Below are 10626 nucleotides of genomic sequence, written 5' to 3'. Positions count from 1 at the left end.
ATATTCCATAAGAAATATCCTATGAGTGATAGCTTTGCTATTATATCTTCATTATCTAATAAAAGCAATCGTAAAAATCATCATTTATTTTTTTTATATATACTAAATCAGCTAAACATATCCCTTCATTGTCCCCCCCAAACCATCCCCATAAATACTTCACCACACAAATGCTCCCCCCATCTCCTCTCGATCATGCCAATGGCAGCTGAGCACAAAATTGACTAGATACCACGACCTGATCAAGGCCAACTTTCTGGCTGGCCTCGCCGAGATCCATTGCACTCATGGTCTTTAGAATCAATGGCAAATGGCATAACAAAATCCCACCCAGCTGAAGGTCACCCTTGGGTAAACAGTTTAGAGGACCTAGTTCAATATCTTGATGTTTTATTACATTGCGGTACGTTGAACTTTGCTATTTGTGGTTGAACATTAACCAATCAATTAAAGGGAGATTGTATCTTGAATCCATTACTGGCATGATAGACAACTGGTAAACAGAAGGATCAAATGCAACATGCTTTATGAACTGATATGCAATAAAACCATATATTACCTCAAGACAGTCCCAAGTTGATGGAATGAAGAGCCAAGTAGACCCTTATTTCTAAATCATAAAATAAGTGGCCGAAAATTAAAGTGTACAGTCAATGGTCATTATTGTTAAGACAAAAGTGAGAACCAAGAGCTGCCCTTGCATGGTGAAGCCCGGAATTACTTCTGAAGTTCAAGCTTCTTAATAGATTCAATTTGCTTTGCAGGGTTCAGTCCTTTAGGGCAGGCATGAACACAGTTCTTTATAGTGTGGCAGCGGTAGAGTTTGAACTCGTCGTTGACAGCCTCAAGACGCTCCTTTGTGTATTGGTCCCGGCTATCTTGTATCCACCTACACAACATACAGAGGAAACACACCACCGGCGTGAAGATAAATACATGTAGATAACCAAGGTCGCATGCTCTCATCAATCAAAAATATATTTTAAAAAAAAATCATATAATCTCATAAAAGAGTGCAACGAGCTCGTGCAACAGTTGTCACATTGTAAAACAGGTGAAAGCAATACTGAAATTATAACCAAGATGCAGAAATTGAGCATATGACACATGGAAGAAAAAGAAAAAAATAAGTCTGTCAAAGGACATGGATACGCAAAGGAAGCATGGGTTGAATATTGGAGCAAGTATCCCAGTGTCTCATCCTTTTCTTGTTTCTTTTTACCCAATCTAACTGCAATTCCTTAAAGAGAAAACTAACTGCATTTAACATGTTCCATCCGTTCCTTTTCATCCTTTTATTATCCAGTAAGTTCTCCAAGCACAGAGAGTCATAGAAACAAGCAGCATATGATTGAATCAGTAATAGCTGCATGATGCGACTGACAAAAGCAACTTATGTTTGAACATGTTCTCCATATATCGCATCATTTTACATGCAGAATTAGTCGTCTTGCTTTAACATTTATGCTTGATGTACAATCACTCTTTTTAAGTTTCAATAACAGAGGAAAGAGAGCATATACAATATGGTAAGATGATGGTGTTTACCTGGTTCTCGCACTAGGTTGTGTATGGTTCATCAATTTGACAGGTAAGGACCATGCGAAAAAAAGGTGAAAACTGGTTATATGTGCAGACAGCAAATTGGTAGGTATGATAGAATGTGCATGTTAACGTAAGAGGTTTCATGGATAGATGGATTACTACTTGCCTTCACAAGGATACTGGCGTAGTGCTCTAACAATCCTCATTCATGTTATTGTAGGTCTCCTCACCTATTTCATGGTTTCTGAACACACTTCCTAGACACTCCTCACTGGTCATCTTTAAAATTCTAGTAACATGCCTATACTAATTCAGAAAATCCCCATCAACAGACTGAAATATAAAAAGTCAAAATGCTTCAAATCATAAGATCAGAGTCCATGACTAACAGGCTTCACTTTTGAGAGACAAAATAAAAATCATGCCATACGAGGTTTTAATTTGTTGAATATATGATGAATAGAACATAGTTGATCTTTGTTTTCATCAGTTTTCTTTTTTAGCAGGGTAATGTAAGTTGAGTGCCCTCATCCTTTTTGTTCATTTGATAAAAGATCTGATGCCTCATAGGTCCAAACTGAAAAATTTCCATCAATCCAAGTTGTCAAACACCTGACATATAGAAACAAGATACAATGACGCCCTTTTCTAACACATGATCAATAAGACTAAAACCTGTCAGACCTGCATGCACTCCTTGAACTAACTTGCTGAAGGACCAACTAAGAACATGAATTAAAGGCAAGACAATTGGTACTGTGATATTGCTGCTATTAAGTCTTACCATAACCAATGTTTTAGGATACAACTGCTCAACATTTTACAGAGAACATTACGAAGAGGACGACCAAAGGTAACTGGAAAGAAATAATGTCAAAAAGAGGGTTTTTTCCCATTACTTAGTCACAGCTTCCTTGTTGGAATGAGCAAAAGTAACAGCATGCATGACCAACCTGAAGGTTGTAAAGCCATCTAATAAACCTATCAGGAAAGCAAAAAAGAACAATAGGTCATCAGCAGCAAAATTTTGCTGCAACAAAAGGTTTTCTTTTGTGTATGCATGCAGAACTAGGGAGGGCCCCCTTCTACAACATTCCTACCTATTGAAGGATGGGACCAAATGCTGAAGGTAGCTTGCTTGCTAACCCACTCTCCAGAGTAGCTAGTCACCAGAAGAATGTCGCCAGAAAGAAGCAAGCTTTGTTTATGAGAGAGAGAGAGAGAGCTGAAGCTTCTAAAAGAAGGGCCAGAAGTAGGTGCCACAGCAAGACTTGTGCACAAGTTGATGTTTGGACTGTCCTCTAAGATTACTTAACAAGGGAGCTAAAATGCAAATGAAATTGGCCCCAACCAAAAAACTGAACCAACCTAAATGAGCCTTTTGTTACGAGGTGGACCCATACCCAACGAGGTTAGATTGATTAGACCTCCCACAATATTTTGAAATTTGATTCTGAGTTCTAATCCAGGTTTGTAAATCTATGCATCTGAAAATTTCAGATAAACTGCTGAAATCAGCAAGCACAAATGGAAGCTATAAGATAAACCCCAAGTTGAAATCTCACAGGTACACGTCACATCTCCCTATTTAAACCAATGTTGACCAAACAACAAGCACCTTACAGCCATCAGATTATGATCAAAGGGGAATAGTATAGTTCTGTAGAGCTTATTGGATGGATAGGTAAAGGTGGCCAGCCTTTCCTAATATCCTCATTAACTTCTTTCTTCTTTCCCTCACTTGTTCTATTCTTTCTCCATTTCTTTTATTTCCTTTCCCCTCTCTTCTTTTCTTGCTCACACTCGCTGCCTCGCAGAATGCATGACAGGACATTCATGAGAAACAAAGGAACAAAAAGGACATCCCCCTTCTTTCTTCTCCTAATAACTAATTGTGGGCATTGTCTACCATTCGACAAGGTTTGGATATATAAATAGATAACTGGGACTTATTTTGGATCAAAAGCTCAAACTTCAAAACAGGCTACATTATCTCACTCCATACAAGAACATCATGGGCTAATATCTGTTCCAAAGTAACAATCTAAACATACTTCTAGGTGTAAAGCAATAACTGAACAAGTGGATCTTTCACAAGCACAGTGTTCTGCTAAATCCCAACATAATATAACATGCCAAACAGGGCTACAGAAGGATTTGTGAGACTACTGTACTAAGAAATTCAACAGAACAAGAGTAATACCAGAACAGCACAGAAAAATTATAAGATAATGCCTTACACTTCCTTCAGTGTTTTAGATCTATACTCTAGTCACTACATAGCTTTCTTAGCGAACAGTTTTCTCATTCAAACTATACAGGGACTGCAAAATAACTATTTTGATTTATAAACTGCCAATCTTCAATTATCATAGTCCCCTTGGCACTTTAGCCAGGTAGAAAGCAAAAGCCATCCACTTCCAAAAATATACCGTACGTGCCTACCTCAAATTCTCAACAACTTCTACTAAAAACCTAGTTTTCATTACTGTTGTTTTCAACTTGGTTTGCAAGACAACCCTTCAACATTACATACTTCCTAACCTATGAAACTTTGACCTCCTAAAATGACAAGATGATCCTTCAAAGAACACTGCTACCAAGACCCAAACTGATATTTCACTGAGGCAATATGGTGCTGGGGTGACACCATCCCGGCTCTTGGAATCCTGCATCCCGGTACCACACCAGGACGTGTTTTTTTTTTTGCATTTTCTTTTATTTTATTCAATTTTTTAAAGTTTTTATCTCAAGACATGGTTCCACATCATAGATTTGAGGCAATTGTGATATTTTAATAGACATAACAAAGAATACTAGACCTTAAAACATGGTTTGAGATCAAAGATCTGAACTCCAAGGTTTAGAGTACCTGTATCGAGAGTCTGAGATCCATACTGGTATTCCATTGAACGGTGTGGTGCTGGGGCTATACCATCCCAACTCTTGGATTCATCTTGCATCCCTATGCCACACTAGAACATGTTTTTTCTAATTTTCTTTTATATTATTCAATTTTTTAAAGTTTTTATCTTAAATAGGTTTTAAGTGATCTTTTTGTTTTTTCCATGTTCAAGTGATTTTTTAGATAATTATGAGGTGCATGGTACTAGTACTCGCATCAACATCCATAGTTTTAACAAAATTTTAAAAAATAAAACAAGTTAAAAAAAAAATAGTGTTGCAAGGTGATGCCCACCATGCAACCATTTGAATTTCATGCCAAATGAAAAAATTTTATATGAGTTACCATATTTCCCTTGTTTGTCGGCCAACTTGTTACCAGAACAATGATGTTTCGAGGAGGCCGGATGACACTGAGGGTAGGCCAGATTTGCCCTCCACATCTCCTTTCTCCTCTCCCTCTCTCTCTCCTTCTCTCTTCCTCTCTCTTCCTCTCTTCATTGTCTCCACCCCCAACAAACCCATGACCAAAGCAATGGGAAAGAGAGAGCACCGCCCAAGCTCTCGTTCCCCCCTTTTTTTCAAATGAAGTGGCCTGGTCAGGTTGCACCAGGTATTAGTCCTGGTACCAGCCCATCCCAACTAGTTTGGCTATTTCGGGTGGGACATCCTAATCCAGTTAAGGGCCAATGTCTTGCACCCTGTATCGGTCCTGTTTCCCCATATGAACAGTATAATATTGATGGTACTCTAATTTTGGCGGGTCTTTAAACACTTGTGGCGGAGGTAATCCATACACACAAACCAAAACTTTTAATAGAAAGACTAATTAGTACTTGTTAAGCTATAGCTTAGAAAAGAACGAGGAAAACTTTTAAGCTTCAATTACTTTTGAGTTTAACTCAAAAGACACCATTGCTTAACACATAATCTACCACCACCTTGCAAATGAATTAGAATATAAGAGCATCTCACCTCATGGTATCCATGTCAAACATTCCAACAATATGGCTAACCTTTTGAAAGAAAAGCCAGAAACTACATTTCGATAATAGACCCATCTTAAACAAGAGAATCTCATACCCACATAAATATACATTATAGATGAATTTTATCCAAATTTGCTGTGGTTAATAAGTAGGAAGTTCCAAATTGCAGGTCCACCACGGGACCATATAAGCCAATAGTCTTAGTTCACTTTGTTCACTTCCAATACCGAGCTTTAAAAATTTTAACAAAAGAAACATAAAGAAATCCACACAAATTCATCTTATATCCTAACTTATCTAAAATACCTCTCTAAATCGTTCAAGCATTATTTTAAGCCCAAATAAAAGCAACCTATCTGGACAATGGTGACACAAAGTGATAACGAAAGAGGCATGAGAGCAGGCAGGACCCATAGCACATCTGTATAAATTCAAGTGTTTAGGGTGTCTAAATAATATCCATCCAACATATGCGAGTTGGGATGTGAATAAGTACTACATGCATGACATGTGCATAGCATTGAATTAACTTTTTACATTCACTTATAACCACAACATTGCTCGAATCCCTTATAAAATAGAAAATTGAATGCCACAACAAGTATATCTCTGTTACAGAGCTTGAGAAGAATATAAGTTTACAAATGCACTTTAAACAAGTTATTTTCTTGTTAAATGTATACATAGGCTATAGCTTTCTAAAACACCAAAAATAGGGCCATACATAGCTATCTTAAAGCCTTTTTGCCATGGTTCTTAAAACATTTTTTCTTAAAGCATATTTCTTGAATCATATTTTCTTGAATCATACATGAATAAAACACTACATGGCTTTATAAAGTTCATAGCCTATAAATAAAGCATTTAACAATAGAATTATCATGAAATTATTCTTTTCATAACATAAATATAAATTTCATAACTATGGAGTTCAAACTTCATCAATAGTGCTCAACAATAAAACAATCATAGATCCATTATTTCGCAATAAATCATGAGTTTCATAATATCCTATGCTTGATCCTTAATTTTAAGAAAATATAATATCATCAACATTGAATACTATTTCTATATTTTCATAATACCAAAAAATAAGTAAAAATTTGAAAATTAGTAAGGGGCATAAGGCTTACTTACCTCTTTTGTTTTAGACCGTCAGACTTCGCTAGGCGACTCCACTAGACCTATTTAAAATATTAACAGCAAAAATAATTTCTAATTGATGACTTTAATAAAATAATACAAGAAAACTTGACCGGGCGTATGGTGGTTTTGGGTAGGTCGGACTTGATCAATAAATCACAGAGCATGAACTCGATCAGGGCTAAGGTCATTTAACATAGTTCATCATCAATGGGTTCTATAAACACTTGATAAGGTTGAAAGATCGGTTCAGTAGGCGACCCGGGCACCAGGGCAAAATAGGGCCCTTTATAGGAGATCAACTCGGATTCGTAGATCAAGTCGACAGGATCCGATGATGGGTTCCATAGATCTTCTAGAGAGAGAAAGTAGAGAGAGGAGAGAGAAAATAAGAGAGACAAATAAGAGAGGGTTAGCTCTCTCTCTCTCTTTCCTCCTCTTCCTCTTCTTCTTCTCTTCTTTCTTTCTTCTTCTTTCTTGGAAGCAGGTTGGTGGTTCAAAGTAGCTGCAACGATTGAGGTCCAGCGGGTGGTAGCCAAAGGCCGTGGAGGGCAGTGTTGGGCTGTCGGCGGCAGTGGCCGGCCGGCAACGATCAACCCAAAAACAAGACCGAACAGGAGGTCATGGCTCAGTCGATCTCAAGTCCCAATCCGCTCGTCGGAGACTGGGAGGCTTGGCTCCAGCCAGGGGCCGATGCAGGGAAGGGGCTAAGGCCCTCGGTGACGAAAGCCGGCATCGGCGGTGGTCGAAAAATAGAAAAAAGAGAACCAAAATAGGGATACCCCATTTCAGATGCAAATCTGGCGATTGCCGACTCTAATCCATGGGACAGAAAGCCCATAACACAAAGAAGAAAAGAGGAGAAAATAAAGAGCTCGTACGTAGGTCTGGTGAGGCTCTCCGACGACTCTTTTCGGCGAGAAATCAAGAAAGAAAGCCCGAAAAGAGGGCTTGGTATCGGCAGCTATTCTTGATGATTCTGGTGGAGAAAATACAAGGCAGAGGAGAATTAAATAGGCAAGATCCTTGAGTTCAAATCGAACTCAAATTGCCCTCAGGGAGTTGCCATTTTCGTCGAAATCAGGGAGTAAGAAGAGACTGGTTCTTCTCCTTCTGTTGCAACAGGAAAAACTCTGGCTAATGGGCCTATTCTTCTCAAGCCGGCCCATTAGCCCAAGTCAATCGGGCTGGGCTGCTACAAGATCAGCTTGAAAAAATGTCTCCTTAAAAGATTATTTTCTCATAGCTTTGATGTAGTTTTAATCTCTATTTCATAATTTTAAATTACCAGAAATGCCTTAAGGTTGCAAAACTAGGAGTGAATAACATAACACAGAATAGTTAAACAAAGGGAAGCATTAGACTGTACAAGTACAATATCTCGAAAATGTTGCATAAAAACAAAAATGGTTTTGCTACTAATACTAGCAATAACATCTTCTATTTCCTAGAACTGCCATGAACAAAAAGTGCAGAGGAGCTCCAAGTTACTATAATGCAACATGTGAAGCAATCAATTGATAAAAATTCAGTATCCATCATTTTGTATCCATAAATTATTCTTTATAGGAACAATACCTTCTGATTCCCAAAAAATTGGGACCATCCAATACATAGTTTAACTAGTTGCATGGGTACATATAAACAAGTGTTCACAACTAGGAGAGAAGATCAAAATTTTAAACAAACCATAGCCATAACTATGACCATCCAACTTCATCCCAACTATTTGAGGCCGGCTTTGCCAAGCATTCCTATTAGGGTTGCTTATGTTCAAGCGCAGAAAAATTCAATAGCATACTAACAAGCAAGCAATGTAGAGAGCAGGGAATCTACAAATAGTGAGTCTTTTAGCAAGCCAAGATTAATTTCAATCTTCCAAAATCTCATAAAAAAAGATTGATTGACTCCCAATTCAAACAACCAAAATAACAGAAGTTTTGACATACTATGATACCCATTTCTTGTGCTAAATCAAACACATCAATTAGCTTGGTTAATAATTTAGAAAAAAAATGACAACAAGAAACAATCAAGACCGCTGCTCAGCAAATTTATAACAATCATGAAAAATAAAAATACCCTGATCAATCATAATCATAACCAAAACAAGCAAGCCTTATGCAACCTTAGAGATTGAATATCTAATATTAGGTCCTATTAAGTGCCACCTGTCCTTTTCCATTGGGGCTATATTAGGTCAATCATTCTCTCGTTGGACCACTTAACATGAACCCAAGCCCCTCCCAAGAAGACCTCCTATGATACAAGCATATACCCCATCTCATGTGACTTAAAACTTCAATATTATTTCAAATTATATCAAATCCATCACATCTCAAAAGCACTGATTAAAATTCAATCTTTTCTGGCCTTAGCAGAAACAAACCTTTGAAAGTGATAATTGCTACAAGCTCATCCTATATAATGAACCCAAACTCATGTTTCCTCCTATAACTCACTAACCAAACCACAAAGTAAGAAGACAGAGAAACATTTATTGCATCATTCTTTATCAACAATATATATCACAAAATCAAAACTACCAAAACGACCGCATGTTCCAACCAAACACCAATCACTTCCCATATCCAATTGCCCATTTCAACAGCAATATGCAGATATACTCGATTAAATGTCAAGCCCAAAGAAAAAAAGTACTGGTGCCACATCAAACAGATAGCAGTAATAAACTTGAACCTACTCCATATTGCTCATCCTATTTACATCCATCGATTTAAGTTCTCGTAAATTTGGTATTACTAGATCCAGATCATACAAGAAAAATCATCAAGGTTTCTCTATTTGCATAATACAACATTTTTTTTGGTTTTCTACTCCTTACATTTATTTGTGAACATATTAGAAGGGAATGAATACAAACCCAAAAGCATTAACCAGTTTCGGAAAACTTCTCACAGGAACAATAATCACCAAACATGAAACACAAAACATCCCACCCTGGAGCAGTCCTCTAAGCATCGATCATCATTTAAAATATCTAGCATTTAGATATCAAAATCTGCAGTTTTTACCATGAAACCATGAAATCGGGTGACAAAAAAAAGCTAAAAAGAAGGAATGATTTCACAAAACTTCAGCGTTAATCTACGAACAGGTACCAATTAGAATAGATCCAACCGAATCACCACCAACCACAAAAACTTCTAAAAGGTCACGATAAAAAAGACAGAGGCTCACCTATGGGCATGGAGGAGCGCAGCGGGACCGAGATACGACTCCGGGTTCCACCAGTAGCTGGGGCAGGAGGTGCTGCAGCAGGCGCAGAGAATACACTCATACATCCCGTCCAGCTTCGCACGATCCTTCTTGCTCTGAGGGATCTCCTTCCCGGGGACCGGCGGCGGGTCCTTGCGCTTGAGCCACGGCTCCACGCTCTTGTACTGGTTATAGAAATTGGTCATATCGACTACCAAGTCCTTGATCACGAACATGTGCGGCAGCGGCGTGACCGTCGTCGGCGACTCGGCCGACGGGATCTTGGTGAGGCAGGCGAGGCCGTTATCGCCGTCGATGTTCATGGCGCAGGAGCCACAGATGCCCTCGCGACAGGAGCGGCGGAAGGTGAGGGAGGGGTCGACCTCGTTCTTGATCTTGATCAGGGCGTCGAGGACCATGGGGCCGCACTCGGCGAGATCGATCTCGTAGTTATGGAGCTGGGGCTTGGAGGGATCGTCGGGGTTCCAGCGGTAGATGGAGAAGGTCCTCATCCGCTTGGGCTGGGCGGACGGGGGCTCTGATTGGGAGGAGTGGGCCTGCGCCGGGACCAGCCGCGATGCCGTCGACGAGGCGGCGGTGGGGAGCGGCGGATGGGTCGGGAGGAGGCAGCGGGAGGTGGCGAAGGAGCCGCGGCGGAGGAGAAATCTCGCGGCCGCCATGGAGCTGAGGAGCAAGACGAAAGAAAAGGAGCGGAGAAATTAGAAAGAAGGGATGAATGGGGACGACGCTCGCCACGCTGTGAATATATATTTCCACGATGCGCGGTATTTGGTGAGTCCGCGAGTTGGACCAGAGAACGTGGCGA

The 10626-nt window shown here is 39.4% G+C and overlaps 1 protein-coding gene across 1 annotated transcript; it reads right to left on the bottom strand.

Annotated features, from left to right (window-relative positions):
- Positions 1–524: 524 nt before the first annotated feature.
- Positions 525–10551, bottom strand: LOC103714459 (succinate dehydrogenase [ubiquinone] iron-sulfur subunit 1, mitochondrial). The gene is made up of 2 exons (XM_008801713.4): positions 9783–10551; positions 525–889 (listed from the first exon to the last, which is right to left on the bottom strand). Exons 1-2 carry the CDS (start codon positions 10478–10480, stop codon positions 718–720), a joined length of 870 nt encoding a protein of 289 aa, XP_008799935.1. The 5' UTR covers positions 10481–10551; the 3' UTR covers positions 525–717.
- Positions 10552–10626: the final 75 nt, after the last annotated feature.

The sequence above is a fragment of the Phoenix dactylifera genome, chromosome 18 (assembly GCF_051530095.1).
Source record: "Phoenix dactylifera cultivar Ajwa chromosome 18, Ajwa_hap1_PhDact_Kaust_v1.1, whole genome shotgun sequence".
NCBI classification, from domain to species: Eukaryota; Viridiplantae; Streptophyta; class Magnoliopsida; order Arecales; family Arecaceae; genus Phoenix; species Phoenix dactylifera.
The sequence above is the reverse complement of the archived record's forward strand: the minus strand, read 5'-3'. Positions and strand labels throughout refer to the sequence as shown.

Coding starts and splice junctions, on each gene's coding strand:
- LOC103714459 (XM_008801713.4), bottom strand. CDS start 10,480: ATGGCGGCCGCGAGATTTCTCCTCCGCCGCGGCTCCTTCGCCACCTCC. Junction 890..9,782: donor GCGCTCCTCCATGCCCATAG/GTGAGCCTCTGT, acceptor TATGTTGTGTAG/GTGGATACAAGATAGCCGGG.